Source organism: Procambarus clarkii, chromosome 67, assembly GCF_040958095.1.
Source record: "Procambarus clarkii isolate CNS0578487 chromosome 67, FALCON_Pclarkii_2.0, whole genome shotgun sequence".
Classification (NCBI taxonomy): Eukaryota; Metazoa; Arthropoda; class Malacostraca; order Decapoda; family Cambaridae; genus Procambarus; species Procambarus clarkii.
Genome location: NC_091216.1, coordinates 25,359,831 through 25,381,334, shown reverse-complemented (window position 1 = coordinate 25,381,334; position 21,504 = coordinate 25,359,831). Strand labels below are relative to the sequence as shown.

General features: G+C 40.5%; 2 protein-coding genes across 6 annotated transcripts in view; one reads left to right on the top strand and one right to left on the bottom strand.

Annotated features, from left to right (window-relative positions):
* Positions 1-4,280: 4,280 nt before the first annotated feature.
* On the bottom strand, positions 4,281-7,886 carry LOC123767603 (apidaecins type 14). 2 transcript variants are annotated; one of them, XM_045757389.2, is made up of 3 exons: positions 7,705-7,883; positions 5,798-6,463; positions 4,281-4,924 (listed from the first exon to the last, which is right to left on the bottom strand). In XM_045757389.2, the coding sequence occupies exons 1-3, from the start codon at positions 7,736-7,738 to the stop codon at positions 4,599-4,601; spliced, it is 1,026 nt and encodes a 341-aa protein (XP_045613345.2). In that variant the 5' UTR covers positions 7,739-7,883; the 3' UTR covers positions 4,281-4,598. The 2 variants fall into 2 exon arrangements, with proteins under 2 accessions (XP_045613345.2, XP_045613346.1); XM_045757390.2 differs by having other exon boundaries at positions 4,766-4,980; positions 7,705-7,886.
* A 7,598-nt stretch (positions 7,887-15,484) lies between these two features.
* Sec71 (ADP ribosylation factor guanine nucleotide exchange factor Sec71) overlaps positions 15,485-21,504 on the top strand; it is a 46,968-nt gene continuing 40,948 nt past the window's right edge. For 2 of the 4 annotated variants that reach the window (XM_045757394.2, XM_045757391.2), the window contains exons 1-2: positions 15,485-15,615; positions 21,073-21,196. In XM_045757394.2, the coding sequence (XP_045613350.1) occupies positions 21,175-21,196 (22 nt within the window). In that variant the 5' untranslated portion in view covers positions 15,485-15,615; positions 21,073-21,174. Of the gene's footprint in view, positions 15,616-15,708; positions 15,734-21,072; positions 21,197-21,504 lie in introns of those variants that run through there. The other 2 variants (XM_045757392.2, XM_045757395.2) reach the window with 2 other exon arrangements.

Sequence of the window (21,504 nt, the reverse complement as noted above, 5' to 3'; positions counted from 1 at the left end):
TTCTCTACAACAAGAGCCGCTAATCGTTTTACATCCAGCAATAGATCACGTTATTGTTCGGTGAACAGGGGCGAGGCGCGGTTAGTGAGTGCCCAATCGTGCCATCTTGACCACAGCTCGGCCCCCGGGGCCCCCTGGCCTGCATGACAAGCAAGTGACAGTGCCAACCATACAGCTGTATAATAATAATAATGATGATGATCATCATTATCATTATTACTATTATACAAGATCATGATATTGAAGCCCTTTGATGGGATCGCACCCCACATGTGCCTGATGAGTTCTGAAATGCGGCGCCCATTACAATGTAGGACTTCATTTTTCTTCTATTAAATAGATAATGTTATTAAAAATCTAATTTTTGAATTAAACATCTATGATGAACGACTTGAGACAAACACACACACACACACACACACAGGCCTAAGAAGCCTAGTATTGTGGACTTTCAGAGGATCGGAGACAGCACCAAGGACTACCTGGAAAGTTCACTTCACTGCAGACTAAGCACACGGGTTCAGGTCCAGGGACGTCATACCTCTCAAGCGTAACAGAGTTCTAGGAAAGAAAGTCGGCAGTAAGGTAAATACAGGGTGACTGGATGCTCCTCAAATGTACGAAGGTCTTCGTCACGGCATTATTTGGAAGTTGGGACACCTCTGAAGGGTTGGCCAGTGGGAAAAGAAGTGTCCGGCATTGTGGTAGTAGTAAGATGAAGGAATGGGTAGTGAGACGTGCCGGGGGTTCCAGAGGTCGAGATAAGGAGAATTAACAAGTCCACAGAGGTCACGATGGAAAGAAGTAACAGGTACACAGAGGTCAAGATGGTGAGAAGAAATAATGAAGTTCACGTGCGAATGAATGCCAATAATGTCGCAATAAATTTGGACAAAATTAGCTGACCAAATGAATCTTAGAATACACAACATACAGAAATTAAAAAAGAAATTAGTAGGCATCCTTCAGTCTAAGACTATGGAGTTGTGCCCTGACAGGGCGCAAAGCCTGGGTAGGTAGATATGGAGGAGAAGCTGTTACCCATACAGCAGGTCCCCCCCTCTCCACGTTGCTGAAATTATCCAATAGAAAGGCAAATGCCAATACACATGGTTCCAGCAACGTCGCAGGAGCTGCCAGAACGAGGTCGACGTCAACAACGAACTGCCTTAGGGGCTCCAACTCCGGATTTTTCCTCGAGGTTGACTCCTGAAGCCTTTCCCAAAAAAGGGGTATGGCCGCAAGGCAGCGGAGGTTTAAAATCAGGGTTTTCCTTCCCCTAGAAAAGAAATTAGGCTATACATAACAATACAACACTCACATGCAAAACATAACTGTAAAACTATATAAAATAAATTAGTATATTAAAAATACTGATGTATATATATACAGAGATGATATCCCAATTCTCTGAGTATATGTTCCGAGAAGTATATATATATACACTATAAGAGTTTGCTGTAGTCTGAACTATGTTCACTTCAGGACTAAACTATACTTGCTGGTGTGGCAGTAAAATATTGTGGTTGCCTTAATAATTATAAATTATTATGTAGCGAGTATAAACAATATATTTTAGTATATGGAGCGAGTATAAACAATATACTCGCTCCAAACTCATTAGCTTAATGAGAGAAGCAAAACTCTCATTAGCACTAATGAATTGCATATCTGAAACCTTTGATATCGCTCGCCTTATGTGCTTATGTTCTCGGATTGGCATCCTCGGTGATGTTTATCGCCTTTTGAAAATCCTGCCACACACCACTGAGACACTAATGGTCTCCCTGGCTTGGTGTCTTCTTTTGATAATTACTTACTTAATCCAAACACCAAACCACACACACACTCAAATTTCTTAAAGGAACTCTCAGATTTCCTCACACTATTCACTCGTTAACCTAACCCTTTCTGACCTCAGGTATGTATACATGGGTTCAGCTACCCTACACGCAACGCTCCTGTGTCAGGTAAGACCACTACGGGCTCACTATAGCCCATGCTATTTGCCCCGCTCCTGTGCCAGGTAAGCTACGGGCTCACCATAGCCCGTGCTACTTGGAACTTGTTTCCAGTAGCTGAATCTATAACAACAACAACTACCCTACAACAGCTTCAAACTGTTGTGGGTTGCATCCTGGAAAAATTCAGTAGTTGGGCCTAGGTTGACCTCGATAAGCCTAACAGGCTTCGTGTCCCCGAAAACGGGAATTGCTATATGGCTAAGAAGACTATTCCGGGCCCAGATGGTCCTCCATGCTCATTCTGGGCTGTTAACTTTTAAAATACAGCTGGAAAAGATCAAGGCAAATGGAGGGATCTTCAACAAGCCGCCGGCTTCATGTCCTCGTCGAGGCCCCTAGAGTTCCAATTGAGGAACCCAGGCGGCTCACAGGTAAACTCAAGTAATATCATGACGTTCTACTCACCATATAGAACTACGTACGCGTGACTCCAATATATTAATATGATAAGATGTTTTAGGTCATTTATATACATTTATCTATTTATTTCTATACAAGAAGGTACACTGGGTTTACGAGTACATAGTATTGATGATTTTACATTCTTCCAACGCCATTAACACGCGTAGCGTTTCGGGCAGGTCTTTAATCTAACAGATAATTGTAAGTAGGTAATTTGTAGCAAAATTTGAAGAACATTTATAGGTACATTGTGAGTAAACTTGAAGAATATTAATAAGTACATTGTGAGTAAATTTTAAGAATATTAATAGGTACATTGTGAGTAAACTTGAAGAATATTTATAGGTACATTGTGAGTAAATTTTAAGAATATTAATAGGTACATTGTGAGTAAACTTGAAGAAAATTAATAAGTACATTGTGAGTAAATTTTAAGAATATTAATAGGTACATTGTGAGTAAACTTGAAGAATATTAAAAGGTCCATTATAGTAAAATTTGAGGATTATTAATAGGTACATTGTAGCAAAATTTGCGTTCATCATAAATATAAGTTGATAGCAGTGATTACAATGGTGAAGATTCATGTCTTAGGCACATATACTGGGGAAGTGGGTGGCACAAGATACAGTGCGAGTTTGAAGCATTTATTTACCATTATCTTTGTTAATCGATACATACGTATCATGTCGACTCGGCACCTTCTAGAATGTTCCATGGTATCATCACTGTACTGCCTCACCTAATCAATAGTGAGAGCATGCAAGTAGAATTTGATTAACGGTGATATTAGAGATACAGATCCTGATCCAGTCATAATGAGGAAGGATTCCCTCATAATTCCATTATATATTTGTGTGTAGTGGCCGTTGCTACTGAAATAACTTTCACCAGTGTGCAATACTGGGACTCATCCTCCAGAATGGTAGTACATATAGAAAAGGGGGGTAGAAATAGCCTAAACTACTCTATCCCTTTGAGATGTATTTTTTTTCCTGGTCTCGATAAACATACTTGAACTTGAATACATATAGCGACTTTAGGGACTTGCAGCTGACAACATATGATCCCAGTGGGCACAATATCCAAGAGTAACGCCAATTCAACTTTGAATCGACGTAGATTCAAAGTTTAATTAACGTGCATTCAACGTCGAACCAACGCTACTCTTGGATGTTATGCCCCTTGATTAACAATAAATCAACGTAGGATCAACGTTCAAAGTTACATTAACGTCGTTTACCCATATTTTCCCGGGGAGAGGGAAAATTTATATTTACAAAATTTACAGTCCATATTTACAAAATATTGAGAGTGACAAACAAAAGTTCGTTTTGAACTATTGGTATTATGAACGGCATTATACAAAATGGATCACCAACCTCTTTTAGGCCTATTATAAGCACTTAGGCATAATTTTAAACCTAATATAATACATATAAGACCTGCACTAGAGGCTTCTTTTCCAGATCGTTTACGCAACTATTCGGACAACACGAGGACATTTTGAGGTCGCCTGTCCACATTCAGTAATTATATACCGTAGTAGTTATACATATAATATAATGTATTGAAAATATAGCGACCATTTGATGAGCAAATTTTACCAGCACAGACATTTAGTGTTCTAGAATTTATCATTGGTGATTGAATATTAGCTTGCCACCAAATATTTAATTAACATCCTTTTACCTTTCGCCTATACAACTCTATGTTTATGAGTGTCATATTGCATTTCATTTGAAAATAGTTTTCCACTTATGTAGAGTAGATCATGGGGGCCGGGTAGGAAGCCTCTTAATTAGCACTCATACTTCGATGTCAATAGGATATAACGTAACAAATACGCAAATACGTTGTTAAAAATTTATTATCATATATGCGCACCCACAATTCGCAATGAATATACATTATTAGCAAACAATTAAGTAAGCAATTATCAAAAGACGGCACCAAGCCGAAGAGACTGTAGCACCATCATTGTCGCTGGATATTGAACAGCAGTAAGATTACCTTAGTTGTCCTACTGGATGCTGGGTCTTAGGGTCACATATACATACTTATGTTTGTAAAACAAATGTAATTGCCATATACTAATCATTTTATTTCTAAAGCAGAAAAGCTTTTAAGGTTCGTACTATTTATCTCAAAATTACCAAATGGTATTGGGCCTTAAGGCCTTGAAGGGCGACGAGCTGGTTTAGACAGTTGTCCTGGGGATGGTCTGGGTTCCACAATGGGTCCGGTAGGTAGTGGAGCAAAGCCATCACGATCAAGACTTTTGGAACGATTAGCGGGCTTTGTCAATTCTCCTGGGGTAGGTCTGGGTTCCACAATAGGTCCGGTAGGTAGAGGAGCAAAGCCGCCATCTTCAGGAGATTCGGAAATCTCAGCAGGTTTAGTCAGGTCCCCAGGAAGAATAGCTGGGAGGGTTTCGGGCCGTGAAGCAGGTTTTGTTAGTTCGGACTTTGAAGGAAGTTCATCTGGTGTCAGTGGGCCTGGAAGAGTTGGGGCTGTTAGGGAATGGTCCTGGAAGGGTCTTAGTGTCTGATTCCTGTAAGAATAAACAATTTTATTTACAGTTTCTGTTCAAAACAGATTGTAAATTTCTTTACCTTTATGAGTTCTATATTTTCATGTCTCACACATTTCTACATTCTATTTTAAGGCAAAATAACAACAGACAAGACTAATAATATTTGTAGCCTCATACTGGAATCTATAATGTAATCAATAGACCTTGATGATATAATATATTTTTTGTATCAGCAAAATGTTACTTATTAACACGAGTAAAGAGCGTTGCTTGATTCTTGGGCTAACCAACAAACTAGGTGAGTTAAGCACAAGAATTTTTGCTTTATTCCCTTAAAACTGTAACATTCTAATGAGCTTTTGCTCTGAAAGTTGAAAGTTAATATTTAGTTCCTTCTGAAATATATTTATAACTCGAGACCTCCAATAGATAAATCACCACAGCAGGGTAATGTAATACCTTGATTTTAACCCAGACACGGTTTAGATAGGGACAGAGACAAAGTCTATAAAACGGCAGAGGTCTCGGTTTAGAAAGGCACACATGCTTGGTTTAGAGAGACAATCGTCCGGTATAGAAAGGTACACATTTAGCTTAAGAGAAGAACATACTAAATTATAATAGTTGTTAAAATATAATATTAGCCAGCACATTACACGAGGTATTCAACTTAAACTAAAATGTGGCTTGTAGTTACTATGTTCATGACGCAGCGCTTGAAAATTTAATTTTACGAGTAAGTGTGAGCCACGAAATGATGAATCAGTGTTTAATGGGTGAAACTCCCCCAGTAAACAGAGTATGTGTCCATATAATGTTGACTTGGGTTACTTACTGTGCGAAGGCCGAGGAAGAGGCTTGGTCAGATGAGACTTCGGGGGCAGCTGAGGCTCGGCGCTACGGGTAAGTCTTGCAGGAAGAGTCTGAATGCTGAGGTCTGAGGGAGGGATTGGATCTCCCTGGGGTCGTGGAGGCCGTGGAGCAGGCTTGGTCAGTTCAGACTTCGGGGGCAGCTGAGGCTCGGCGCTCCGGGTAATTCGTGCTGGGAGAGTCTGGACGAGAGGGCGTGGTATGTGACCAGGGGGCGGGATGGGATCTACCTGGGGACGTTGTTGGGGTCGTGAAGGCCGAGGAAGAGGCTTCGTCAGTTCAGACTTCGGGGGCAGCTGAGCTCTGGCGTTCCGGGTAATTCTAGCTGGGAGAGTCTGGACGAGAGGGCGTGGTATGTGGCCAGGGGGTGGGGTGGGATCTCCCTGGGGACGCTGCTGGGGTCGTGAAGGCCGAGGAAGAGGCTTGGTCAGTTCTGACTTCGGTGGCAGTTGAGCCCTGGCGTTTCGAGTAATTCTAGCTGGGAGAGTCTGGATGAGAGGGCGTGGTATGTGGCCAGGGGGCGGGGTGGGAGAGATTTGAGGCCTGGATGGCCGGGGCAGAGGCCTTGTCTGGCGAACATGGCGGACTAGGCTGTCGTCGGTTTGACCATTAGGTATAGCGACACACGCCCCTGTGGCAGAACAAGTACCAAACATTACACACTACAGGTCACACATGAACGTACAAGGAAAAATATATTGTTTATTTTGGAACAGTTATTCAATGTTGTAACTTGCTTAGCTATACATATATTGGGGTTCGGATACTGAGCTCATTATGTGTAACACGTAGGAGTTCGGCATTTTGAGCTCGGCATTTTTTATTTTGAATTGTTCACGAATAATAAGGCATAAACCACAGAACATTGAATGTGTATATCGGACAAGGGGTTTTCTTAATTCAAAGTAAAAGTAGGTTTCAATACCAATCAAAATTATGGCAAGGAGAGAGAACATTTTTACCATTACCTAGTGTCCCACTTCGACAGTGCGAGGTGGCATTTGCCCGAATACTACAGGCCAGAAGTATGGAAAAAGAAGACAAAATATATGCAATCATTGTACCCATTCAGTCTCTGTGTCTTGCACACCACACAACATCAGGAGAAACCAGCACATTCACTCAAGAATTCTTCCACCATTTAGAAATTATCGAACACACGCCTGCCAACATTTACACCACAAACTTCTACCGCTATAGGATTCTTGTCTATTGCTTATATTTCCCATTCACACATTTCAAAGTTAAAGATATATGCAATTCTTAATGACTCTAACCACTATGCCTCACCAGTCCTCTATCTCTCTCCCTGTCTTGTTCTTAACCAAAGAAAGCATCACTTGATCCAGCCACTTCCCTTCTCTGACTTTGCTCTCAACTTCTCTTGCACAAATTCCTGTCTTGTCGATCACACACATTACAGGTATTTCAAGTATACATTGTTCTTCTCACTTTACGTCTTCTAAATATACCAGCACATTTCCCACCACAGTAAGCACGTCTCCATTATTCTCTGCAGGAAGAACTCCTTCACCTACATACTTACATCAAATCTTATGCACACCATGTGTATGATTGACATATACATATATTTTCATTTCATTTGTCAATGTTGAATATTACGTTAATTTATACATGAGTTTGTGAGTAAGTATTGCATATAAAATGAAATACCAACATGCTATCCGTGTTACTGCAAGCAGTATGCACCAAATTAACATTCTCATAAAGCCCATTTCAATAGTATATAAACTAACCAATTCTTCGAAACTTAATACGAGCAAAATGAAATAACTCACATATGCATCTTTTGTTTAATATAAGGCAGCTTATACTTCCGTACACGCTTGAAACAGGGGACAGGAAACTTACCTATAAGAAGGAGAAGTAACACTTTGACCGCCATGGTGTGCGAGAGTACCTGCAGCTGCGTTCTGCTCCTGACGAGGCTGGACCGGGACTGCTGGAGTCGCCGCCTCCAGCCACCTTTATACTCCCAGACACCAGTATGTAAACATCAACTTCCAGCACAACACACTTTCAAAATAAGAGAAGCGGCACATTTGCTCGCGGCTTAGTCTGTGAAAGAACTAGTACAAAATAAACATGAAATGAAAATTGCGGTCGATATAATCCCCGCGATAGTTATTTTTTAAGATAATATCTTATCTCGTTCACAGCGGGTGAGGCGATGGAAGCTGAGGCAGGTTCCCAGATGACGTTACCAGCAGCCGGCGTGTCAACCATGACTCAGGCGTCCTGGATGACACACGTCAGAAGGCAACGGATGTGTCAACAGGTATAACGGTTCCTGGATGACACGTCAGAAGGCAACGGATGTGTCAACAGGGATAACGGTTCCTGGATGACACACGTCAGAAGGCAACGGATGTGTCAACAGGTATAACGGTTCCTGGATGACACACGTCAGAAGGCAACGGATGTGTCAACAGGTATAACGGTTCCTGGATGACACACATCAGAAGGTAACGGATGTGTCAACAGGTATAACAGGGTTCCTGGATGACACACGTCACAGGTCAGCATGGCCAATTGGGACTCTCAGCCCAACGATCTCAATATATATATATATTGTCAAAACAACATCTCCTTCAAGGCACCTAATAATGCATGAACAACAAGCCCCCTATCAAGGAACATATATCTCCACCCATAACCAAATCATCACTAAAGATGTCCTGACAAACAACACCAAAATAATCGACAGATAGAACAAAAGAGTGGACATTAGCGAGGCATTACACATCAAACAAACCCAGCCAATTATCACCATCCAGCTTACACTGCCATCTTCCAGAACACGGCCAAACATCCAACATACTGCCCAAGCCATCATGGAAACATAGGACAATGGTAAGCTATAATGAGCCTATTGGCCCATAAGTAAGGTACTTTACCTTCAAGTCACTCCGGCTATATTCCCGGCTGCTCAAAAACTTGTATCTACTTCAACTCTGCCTTTGATAATGTTGACAGAGGTCAGCGAAACGCATCTCTTACTAAACTAAAACTAAAATTAGTGTCCATTCTAAGAAAATACCTTCTACCATCTACAGCAGAGGGTGAAGAAATCACTTAATCTTTTCATTTCTTCTACAATTTCACCAACAATGTGACACCTTCAGAAATATGTGCCTAACACTAAGGACACAGGTATACTAAGATTACAGTTGGTTTTAGATTTAGCAACTCGGAACGAAATATCCATGTAGCACGGGCTATAGTGAGCCCGTAATTGAGTTCGGTTATTCGCGATAACCTTGTTACTGTGATATTTGGGTCAAAGTTTTAAATAGAGGTGGGGTTTCTTCCTTTTTCCCTGTTTCGTTTTAGCGCACTGGTTTTAATCTTGTTTTGATAACATTATCTTGGTGGCGGATTTAGATGCACAGTGTTCACTAGTGTGTCCCATTCTTCAACGGCTTTTCTAGTCATTGTAGTTCCTGTGGAATTTGCATCTAATGTAGTTGCTTTCGCTGGATTAATGTTGAGTTTGATGCGCAGGGCTTCAGTAGCTTCACATTCCAGTAAGTAGTTCAACAGCGGCGCCTCTGCATCTGTTCCACAGATATGACACTCTTTAACTATTGGGTTTATTACCTCCCAGCAGCACTTGTAACCAAGTCTGAGTCTGTGTATGGCTACTGCAATGTATCTGGAATGTTTACGGCAAAGAAACATTGCAGTAGCCATACACAGACTCAGACTTGGTTACAAGTGCTGCTGGGAGGTAATAAACCCAATAGTTAAAGAGTGTCATATCTGTGGAAGAGAAGCAGAGGCGCCGCTGTTGAACTACTTACTGGAATGTGAAGCTACTGAAGCCCTGAAATTGTTGTTGTTTTAGATTTAGCTACTCAGAACGAAGTGTCCATGTAGCACGGGCTATGGTGAGCCCGTAAAATACTCTGAAATTTACTGTAAAAACATTTATAAACGTGGGGTCACCTCACCCTACGATTAAGTCTGAATTGTAGAGAGCGACGATAAATAGGGTGAGGTGATTGTGCCTAACATCCCCATTTTTATTTTATTTTGGCGGGGATATTCCTGCGCGGGTCTTAAGCCTCTGGCTGGCTCACTAAGTGTTGCTTGTTTCTGTTTTACTTGGGCGGAGTGTGAGTATTTATGACTCGTATGGTCGCTTCAGTAAGATTTTGCCATATGTGTTTAACAACTGCTCTAGCATCAGCTAATGGTTGTCTACCGTATCTTCCTTCTGGGTCAAAGGAGAGCCATCAAACAATTGTGTGCTCGATGTTGAATTCATCTGAATGTTGATTACTGGTACCCGCTCTCGAATGAATATGGCCTCAAGTGTTCATTGCTGCGTGTGATGACTGTGGTGTCCATCACGACATTGATGAGTCTGAATGTGACAACTCTTAAATTGTTTTTAAATCACTGATAAATGGAGATCCTAAACCTAGTTATCAACATTTCATAATGACAATTATTACATGTTAACCTATTATTATGACATGTACATGTTAAATTAAGTAAATAATTTACTGTACATTTGTAGAAACTCACAACTATTTATGCGAACATTTATGGATAAAACATTTTAATTTAATTGAACTGGTGCTTGACGTAATGGAGGCTCGGGCTTGTTGTAAGAACCAGGTGGTGTTTGTTGCAAGGACAAGTGGTGCTTGTTGCAAGGACAGGTGGTGCTTGTTGCAAGGGCTGGTGGTGCTTGTTGCAAGGGCAGATGGTGCTTGTTGCAAGGACATGTGGTGCTTGTTGCAAGGGCAGGTGGTGCTTGTTGCAAGGGCAGATGGTGCTTGTTGCAAGTACAGGTGGTGCTTGTTGCAAGGGCAGGTGGTGCTTGTTGCAAGGGCAGATGGTGCTTGTTGCAAGGGCAGATGGTGCTTGTTGCAAGGGCAGGTGGTGCTTGTTGCAAGGGCAGATGGTGCTTGTTGCAAGTACAGGTGGTGCTTGTTGCAAGGGCAGGTGGTGCTTGTTGCAAGGGCAGATGGTGCTTGTTGCAAGTACAGGTGGTGCTTGTTGCAAGGGCAGGTGGTGCTTGTTGCAAGGACAGATGGTGTGAGAGGCAGGTGGTGCTTGTCGTAAGAGACGGTGGTCCTTGGTGTAAATATCTAATGTTGATTTAACGTTACTCAAACATGGTTTTTATTGATTACCTGTTGGGTATAGCTTTAATTTCCCCCTGTGTAAGAGTGGTGACCTCGATGGCTCTCTGAGTTTAGTTTAAGACAGTGTTGGGGGTCAGCTGGGAGTTAAGGCGAACACACACACTAAGAACTGCAAGCCGGGGATCGAGCGCGAGGATAAAAGATGTATTCTCGGGGGTTATTTGATGATGGCGGACCATATTAAGGCTTCTGCTGGCTTTTATGGCCAGGCCGGCTGTAGCCTTCAGCCGTGCCAGTCTGTCGAAAGTGGGACACACTTTTCTGGAAAGCCACGTACGTCACTTGCTTATTTTATTTATTTTATTTACTTATTTATTTACAAGAAGGTACATTGGGTTGAGAAAGTACATACATTAGTGATTGAGTGTTACAGTGTTACGAAACCACCAACACGCAATCCGGTTAGGGTTGGTTCTGAATCTTCAACCCGTCCTCCCAGTAAAACTTCGAAATTTGACGTATACTCTAAAGTCAAAAAATGTCGTACTAGAAAATGGAAGCGGCGCGCGAAAGTGACGTACTGTCCCGTTTTCTGTTTTGGGTTCTCCGGTAGGTTAAGATAAGGACACTTTAGTACGACGGTTTCTTGAGGTTGGAAAATCCAGGCCACCCTCTTAGGGTCACCACTAGAAATATGGTGGCCCTCAGGTAAATTCAGGTAAAATACATGCACGAAAGCTTGGGCTGGCATTAGTACGTGAGTATGTGTGTACTAACCTAGTTGTGCTTGCGGGGGTTGAGCTCTGGCTCTTTGGTCCCGCCTCTCAACTGTCAATCAACTGGTGTACAGATTCCTGAGCCTATTGGGCTCTATCATATCTACATTTGAAACTGTGTATGGAGTTTGCCTCCACCACATCACTGCCTAATGCATTCCACCAACAATGGTAAGAATAGAGAGCCTAACTCTCTAAAATTATTAACTACTCTGACACCGAAAAAATTCTTTTTGAGGTCCCTGTGGCTTATTTGGGTACTCAGTTTCCACTTGTGTCCCCTTGTTCATGTGAAGGTATGTCCCTGAGCGAGGCATGCAGGCGGGCGTGTAGCGAGGACAGCTCCTGCATAATGGACAGAAAGCCTCGCCTGAGGCTGTTGCCTGCACCAACACTGAGTGTGAACACAGGGTGGGGCGAGGCTGCCTCTCCCCTCCCCCTCCCACCCATCAACTCTATCCTACGCGTCTCCATTAATTAGTGTAGTATATATACTCTTAAGTTTTAGTCTAAGTGTTTTTCCTGCCCGAAACCCTTTGCGTAATAATGGCTTTAGGCTTTGTATGTACTAGCTCTATCAATAAATCCATCAATGTTTGTATCTCACCTTGAATGTATGTACTTTACCTGAATAAACATTTTGATTTGATTTTGATTTAACAGTTCCATTGTTGAATATTACGTTGGTTTTGAATTTGCTAGATGACAAATTGCAAACCAGCAGTAGCCTCTAACTCGCAAAACTTCAGTTTCAGATTTGCAGTTCTGGATTATTTATGGGGGAAACAAAGATGTCTGCCAAGATAAGCGTATTTTTTTTGCAAGGATATTCCTGTGTGGTGTGGGCCCTAAGCCTCTGGCTGGCCCACTAAGTGTTGCTTGTTTCTGTTTTACTTGGGCGGAGTATGAGTATTTATGACTCTTATGGTCGCTTCAGTAAGATTTTGCCATATGTGTTTAACAACTTCTGCTCTGTTTAATCTAAGTTGAAATCTTAATGGGTTTGTAACTGTGCACTATGTTAGATAATGTTCCAGTGGTATGTCGGGCATTTCTCCAGTGCTGACATTTCCTCTCATCTTCCGGAACCTGTAAGCCTATTTCTCATGCACAAGGGTATCCAAGCCTGATGCGATGTAAGTGCACTTCTGTTGCTCTACTGCTCCCTTTCATCAAACTAAGTGGTTCGTAGTTGGTTGAATTCTTGTACCAACCCGCAGATCCTGATGTTGCAACTGCTGTGTTGTGGTACTCACCTAATTGTGCTTGCGGGGGTTGAACTCTGGCTCTTTGGTCCCGCCTCTCAACCGTCAATCAACTGAAGTACAGATTCCTGAGCGTAATGGGCTCTGTCATATCTACATTTGAAACTGTGTATGGAGTCAGCCTCCACCACATCACTTCCTAGTGCATTCCATTTACTAACTACTGACACTGAAAAAGTTCTTTCTAATGTCTTTGTGGCTCATTTGGGCACTCAGCTTCCACCTGTGTTCCCTTGTGCGTGTGCCACTCGTGTTAAATAATCCATCCTTGTCCACCCTGTCAATTCCCCTGAGAATTTTGCATGTGGCGATCATGTCTCCCCTAGATCTTCTTTCTGTCTTCCAGCGACGTGAGGTGCAGTTCACGTAGTCTATCCTCATAACTCATGCCTCTTAGTTGTGGGACTAGTCTAGTGGCATACCTCTGAACTTTTTCCAGCTTCGTCTTGTGCTTGACTAGATACGGGCTCCATGCTGGGGCTGCATACTCCAGAATTGGCCTTACATATGTGGTTTACAAGGTTCTGAAGGATTCCTTACACAGGTTTCTGAAAGCAGTTCTGATGTTAGCCAGCCTCGCATAGGCTGCTGATGTTATTCTTTTGATGGGGGCTTCGGGAGACAGGTTTGGCGTGATATCAACTCCCAGATCTTTCTCTTTGTCCGTTTCGTGAAGGACTTCATCTCCCATTCGTTATCCAGTGACTGGCCTCCTAGTTTCATTACCTTACATTTACTTGGGTTGAACTTTAGTAGCCATTTGTCGGACCATTCCTTCAGTTTGTCTAGATCATCCTGTAGCCTCATACTATCCTCCTCTGTCCTGATCCTCCATCTGTACTGTACATCTTTTGCATTACTCTGTTTCTAATTACTTTCTTAATCCGTGATAAACTCTGTGGTATGTAAATGTCTACATTTCTTCTCTTAGTTGCAAGTTTTGCAGCCTCGTCTGCAATGTTAACATAAGCGTAGTGATACCGTGGCCGGAGAATCATGATCTCACAAGAGAATTCTACATCAAACTGCTTAGCGTGAGACTCTTGCTCACACCTACGTGCTGATATAACCATAAAGTACATAATACCTCTGACCCTCTTATACACAGCCTTAAGCACTTGTGGTTTTACAAATAACTGATTACAAATTACTTCAAACACAAACAGACGATAGCCCAAAACTAGGAACGGTGAGGAGGCTATCAGGAGAAAGCGCCAAGCTATTACGACTATATAGCATTTGGAAGGGGTCAGGATAAGGATTTGGGCTGGGACGGGGAGAAGGAATGGCGCCCAACCACTTGGACGGTTGGGGATTGAACGCCGACCTGCATGAAGCACGACCGTGGCTCTACCGTCCAGCCCAAGTGGTTGGGTTTAGCCCAAAATTAGGCTATTTATGGAGTGGGGGAGACCTTTGACAAGCCGACGGCTTCCTGTCGTCGTCGAGGCCACTGGAGAAATAGTGGACTTCAGGTAATTTCAGGTAAAATCATGTAAATTTAGGTAAAGTTTACACAGGACTGCATAGTGATGTGACCCCACAAAACATTCCTCTATCGTCACACTGCGTTTACAGTTTCTGCCTACACATATTGGAGCTGTAATGTCGCTGTAGCGCAGTTGAAATTGAAATTGAAATTGAAATAAGTTTATTGAGGTAAATACACACAAAGGGATGAGGTAGCTCAAGCTATTCTCACCCCGTTCAGTACATCGTGTTAATACATACATAGACACACATCACAAGCAATAAACTTATTACCAAACATTCTGAGAGATAAACATATACATTTCCTCCTTTACACAAGTAGTATGGTATCAGACGTGCTGTAGCGCAGTGGTCAACGCAGTCGGAGTACAACCGAAAGGTCTCGCATTCGATTCTTGTGGCAGGAGAGAGACGTTAATTAATTAACTCAACGTTTCCTTACACCTAATGCTGTTGTTGTTGTTCAGTTAGCATTAAATATTTATTTATTTATTTATATATTTTTTTATTTATTTGTGCTATATTGGTGCTTGGTGCTATTTATTTATTTATTTATTTATTTATTTATTTATTTATTTATTTATTTATTTATTTATTTATTTATTTATTTATTTATTTATTTATTTATTTATTTATTTATTTATTTATTTATTTATTTATTTATATACAAGAAGGTACATTGGGTTTATGAGAGTACATAGCATTGATGCTTTTACATTCTTGTAAAGTCACTAACACGCATAGCGTTTCGAGCAGGTCCTTAATCTAACAGATACTTTTAAGTAGGTAATTTCTAGCAAAGTTTAAGAAACGGTAACAGATACATTGTAAGAAAATTTGACAAAGATTAGCATTAAATAGATTCCTGGAAGCTAGGCAGCTGTTGTGGTGATGCATCCTGTAAGAAGATTAGTAGATGGCTTAGGTACCTCGGGGGTAATCTCCATAAACCTAACATATGTTTCAGATCTTCAGATCCCTGGCGATAGGACCCAGTGTGTGTACAAATATATAATATAATAGAGTACCATCTGTATGTCGTTCTCTGTAGTAGTGGTCAGGACAGCGTTTTGGCGGGCAAGCGACCTCAAGATGGCCGCCCAGCCGTGAGGAGGTAATCAGCTGTTTGAGGTAGGCGTTGGTGGCAGACACGTCATCAACATATTTATTTACCTCTGTTAATTATATCATAGACATACCTTAATACACGGCCGGTAGCGGAAGCGCCGCTCTGCACACAGTACTTCGGGTTAGCGAAATATGGTGTTCTTGGCCGCACATAAACTGATCTTTTTTTTCCCTGATTAGCATTCTCTTTACCTATTCCTGACAGGTAGGTTAAATTACTACCCCGAGTCATTAACTTAGGGCCCGGCTACCTGGTAAAGGTTGATTGTAAGTTGGGTAGAGCATGATAAAGAGGTTGGTGGTGGTGGTGGTGTGGAAGATTGTCACGTCTCAGAGGTGAGTCTTGGTGCTCTGTCTCGCCCGGAATTAAGTCATTCCTCGTTGCCTCACAAGAGCAGTTTATTAGTGTGCAATCTTTCTAAAAAAAACATTAGCTGTTAATAGAGTAGTACAAGTCATAGTTTCTAAGATTAGTGTTTGGTAAATAAATACCTGGGGGGGCAGATGTGGAGCCTACACCTGTTGTGGCTCATTTAATTAGTTTTCAGTCGAGTAGTCTTGCCTAGTCTTACAAATTCGTCCAGAAATAGTACAGTTAACCTGCAGCTTTAGTTTCTCACGCAGCTGTAGAGGAAACATATCACAATATGACACATTAGTAGCCCAAGTGCCGCTTTTTTCACAAAGGTGAATAATGTAGTGAACCTATTGTAATTGCAACGTAGGTTCGTTAAAAGTAGTTCCTGCCTTACCTGCTCATATTTTTATAAATGTAACCAGCTATTCAGACAAAGGACTTCCAGTAGATGTAATATATATAGATGTTGCTGAAGTTTTTCATAAGGTGCTACATGTTTCATAACATGTAGCACCTTATGTAGCACAAGCTACATGTTTGTTGCTACATAAGGTGCTGGCAAGGACATTACAGGAATGTGGAATAAATGTTAGAATACTAGAAAGGATAAAACAATGGTTAAAACAAAGAAAGCAAAAGGTTGTCCTCGATGGAAATTAATCTGACTGGAGAAATGCATTGAATGGGGGTACTACAAAAGTCCTTTATGGGGAAACTTTTTTTTTTCATCCACAACAATGACAGATGAGAATATTACAAACCACATCATCAGATTTGCAGATGGCACTAAGATTTATGGTAAAGTGAGATATTAAAATGAGATTGAGGCATTACAAAGAGGTCTCCAACTCCACAAATACAGTACTGTACTGTAGTTGGAAGCCTGGCAAAAGCTATTTATTATTGAAAAATGGAAGACCTTGCATGTGGGACATAACAGTTGGTCTCAACTACCAAATTAACGTTACCTTGCAGTCGAATGAAGAAGAAAATGACCTCTGAACACAGAATCCACAAATCACTGAAAGTTGCACACCAAGTGGCAGCTGCAGTAAGAAAAGCCAACCAAAACCTTAGGAATAGTCAAGCGAACATTTGACTTTAAGGAAAATGTGCTTATTAAACTGAATAGATCTTTGGTGTGCTCCACTTGTATTATTGTATCCAAGCACAGAGACCTCATCACCAGGTAATTACACTTAGGTAATTACTTAGGTAATTGCCAAAAAGACATACTGTACAGTAGTTGCTTTAGAGAAAGCTCAACACTGTGCAAAAAAAATCATTCCAGAACTTAAAGCAACTCTCATACCAGGAATTACAGGGCTAACAACACTGCAAACCAGGCATGACAGGGCGGATCTCATAGAAACCTTAAAATACTGAACAATTTGGAGGATATTGATCTGGACAACATCTTTAAAATGTCAGATGTAACACAGACAAGGAGCTCGAGAATGGTCCAGGATGGACCGAAACGTCGTCGTCCCTTCACTTTCTAGTACTGTATGTGGTTTGGTCAACATATTTCAGCCACATTATTGTGACTCCCCATCTGCATACTGTTTACATACTTCTAGTTATGTTATCCTTTTATAATTGATCCATGTGATGTAGCTTCCCCTTATCCTTTGTCTATCATAGCTTATTCACAGTCCTTAAGGTGGTGGTTTATTATTGACAAATATCGAATTACATTACTATCTTGGAGAAGCCAGAAAGCTAGGATTTCTCTACAGTTTGTTATCCAATGATGTCTGGAGCATTGTCATCATAGAGTTGTTGTTGAAGCCACTTTCATCGACAAATTTTATACAAAATAGAACAAGAACTTCCAAGTGTCAAGAGTTAATTAATGCTCCAAGTGTGAAAGGCTTGGAGGCTTGCAATCGGCTCATAAAAAGATAGATTGCACTTCCCCATTTTCACTGATAGGTTCAGCACTAAAAAGTGCCATTTATTATTGTTCCACATCTTTACATAAAACAAGCTACTGTTCCACATCATTATGTGTAGCAAGCAATCACACTAGAGGTACCATGGGCACAATCAGAGAACACTGAACATTAGAGGTCCACAGCTGGTTAACACCTCCCAGCAAGCATTAGAAATATTGCTGGAACAAAGGTGGATGTATTCAAGAGGCACTTAGATTTAAGTTCTTGCAAGAAGTGCCGGACCAACCAGGCTGTAGTGATATGTAGGCCTGTGGGCCGCTCTAAGCAACCGATCAAGATCAAGTTATCACAAGTAAAGCCTGGCTTCAAGCCGGGCTCGGGGGGGGGTTTAGAAGAACTCCCAGAACTCTCTCCAGGTATGCTCCGGGTATGCACTACACCATTATGTATAAGAAGCCACTATTCCATGTCATTATGTGTAACAAGCTACCATTCCACAGCATTACAGTACTGTATATATAACTAGTTACTGTTCCAAACCATTACTGTACTGTATTGTAACAAGTAAGTCTTAAGTTTTTTTGTGTACAAGAAGTAAGGATCCCAGTATTACAACTGGGTTCATTCTCAACTCATAATTGAGAAATCCAGGTTTGAATACCGGGCTGAACAGAAATGGTTGGGTGTGTTTCCTGTCACCTAATGCACCTGTTCACCTACCAGTAAATAAGTACCCAGGAGTTACTGTAATCAACTTGTGGGATTGCATTCTGGGGAGGATCAGTCATTCGAACTTTGGGGGGGGGGGGGGAACCTCGATATAAACCTAAGATGTACTGTATGTTTAAACTGTTTAGACTTAAGTTTTATCTTAAAATCATGTTCTGCCATTTATCTCTTGTAGCATTTGTATGCTACAAAAGATTTGCTATATTTTGTATGGTATCAAAATTGTCATTGTTTAAAATTGTCTTAAATTTTAAACAATGACAACTTGTTTAAACTTGTTTCAGTGTTAAGCAGTCGCCCACCTCTTCATTTCTTGTGATATTTCTGCTCGATCTTTATCACCTCTTTTTCTATCTATTGTACATTCAACCCTCATTAGTCTTAACACTTACCTATCAGTAATCATTCAATTGTGACAAGCTGTATAATATGACTAGACTTATCTGCATCTACTCAGCCTTCATTGTTGTAATAGTTGACTTTGTTCCAAGTTGTTGTTCATAACACCGATATTAAAGTATTCAGTGGTCTTGTACATTTTAGGGTCCTAGTAGTCAAGTGGGGTTCATTTTCGTTTCGCAACTGGAAATTCCGGGTTCGAATCCCAGGTGGGACAGAAATGGTTTGGCGCATTTCCTGTCATCTAATGCCACTGTTTGCCTAGCTGTCAATAGGTACTTGGGAGTTAGTCAGCTTGTAGTAGGGTTGCATCCTAGGAAGGGTCAGTAGTTCAACCTCCAGGATGGACTGCAATACAAGCCCAACATGTAAATATACACTGGCTGTCTGTCTGTCCCCCTAACACTATGAATTATTATAATTAGTTTTACTGTATTATGTTTTGAGATTTGTGGCTTCTTTGTAAATGTGTTGCTTGTTGCATGATTGACACTGTTTTGCAGAATGTTTATACATGTACAGTTATTTTCTGAAAGGCTTTATTTATGTTTGAAGGAGTGCTACGGTTTGCAGCATGTGGCCCGGAAGCACTTCAGCTGTTTTTACCGGAAGGATCTCATAGGCTATCCCTTTTTCCCATATTCGTTGTTTATGTATTGCTAGTTTTGTCAGACTTAAAATATCTTAAAATTCAAGACTTAGGAGCTTTTCTGGTCTAAAATTTGCATGGCTCGAGACAAATGAACCTTCAAGCATGATACTGTTACAATGCAAATTATATTAACCATAACTCCAGTTCTCATAAAATGAATTTAACCTTTTTGAGAATACTGTACAAGCAACATTCAGCAGTACTAATTATAACTGTGAGGAGGAGGTGGTGGTACTTGTGCATGTTGTCCAAACAAATGCAGTTGCATTTGTTTGCCATATTTCAAATTGCAATTGCATTAATTAACTTAATCTAAATAGTTTTATGTAAGGCATTATTATAGCACTGGTATCAAAAAAAAAAAAACTGCACCATTAATCATTGTAGTGATAAAAAATGAATTATAACAGATTTAGTAATGTTTTACTAGAAATACTGTGATTTGTGATAGAGGCCTGAGTGTTACATAATGATAAATATCATATTAATCACATAGAATGGAAATCAAAGATAAATCTTAAGTAAAAAAAAAAGTATATTGAGTATATCAATGAACCATACATATCAAAGGAGCACGCTTGCTTGCAACAGGTATCTAAAATCTGGTACCGTAGTCGCAAATCCAGAATTCAATTGATGCCAATCAATCCGAATTTCAGTGCTCTTCTACTGTATATTGACCTGAGAAGATGTACTGTTTTATTGAAGTCATAGAACCAACAGGCTGTTTATGACGCTGTACTGTATTGGTCTGTGACAGTGTGACAGAAATGTGCTGTTCATGACATACTGTGTTGATAGCTGCACTGGGCTATGAAAATGTTATGTAGTTAACTAGTTTAGTACAGTGTATGCCATGACTGTTTAATGATAATACAGTAGTATTAAATATGTTTGAACAATATCAAACCTTATTAAAGATTATATTGTGGAACTTAAGATACTATATTTCTTTTGTGAATGCAGTGCTACCAAGAACATAGTTCAATTAATAATGTGAAGACTACAATATTAAACAAAATACTTTTGGTTATATATCGTCAGCTGGCAGTTTCATTATCTTAAGCACTGCTGTAAAAAAAAAATTATAATTTCAGTATTATTCTTCCCAGAACATTGTGGTAAGTTAGAGTACTTGCTTCCATGTGGACATGTGCCAATTATTGCTGTAGTTACTGAGTTAAATTGTTGTTTTTATTAGCTGTAAGCAGTAACTGGCACTGTAATAGTAATAAGCCATGAGAAGCTTCAATCTTATCAGTCAAGACTTGAAAGATATTTGCTACAGTACTGTAGTACCTTTTATGTTACGTCTTCCCATTTTCCATTCAAGTATTCAAGTCTAAGTTTTCGTGCTCTTAGATTCTTCTTCCTCTTAGTAGCAACATTTGTTATAAGTTAGCAGTTTTATTTTGTTGTTACAGGCCTTATTATACGCTCATCTAAGAAGAAGAATGTAATCTGCTTTGATTAGAAGCACAGATGATACTCAGCTCATTTCCCTTTCTTCTCTTTTGGGCTCCAGAATGACGGAGCCATCTTTCCAAGGTACGGCTCTCACTTGTCTAGCTTGCTCATGCTTAAATTTCAACTGCCTGTTTTGTTTTTATGTATGGTACTTTTCCATTGTTGTATTTTTAAATTGTGTATTGTTGCTTGTGTTGAGCTTCATAAGATTATCTTTCATGCAAACATAATGAATTGTATAATTATGCATGTTTTCATCTGTGCTAAGTTGTGAATACAGTATGTATTTGTCTCTAACCTTGTGTCAGTCTATATTTTCTGCCTTGCCTGCAGTGCACAGTACAAACTCTGCTTACTACATGCAACACAAGTTCAGCCTTTTACCTGTA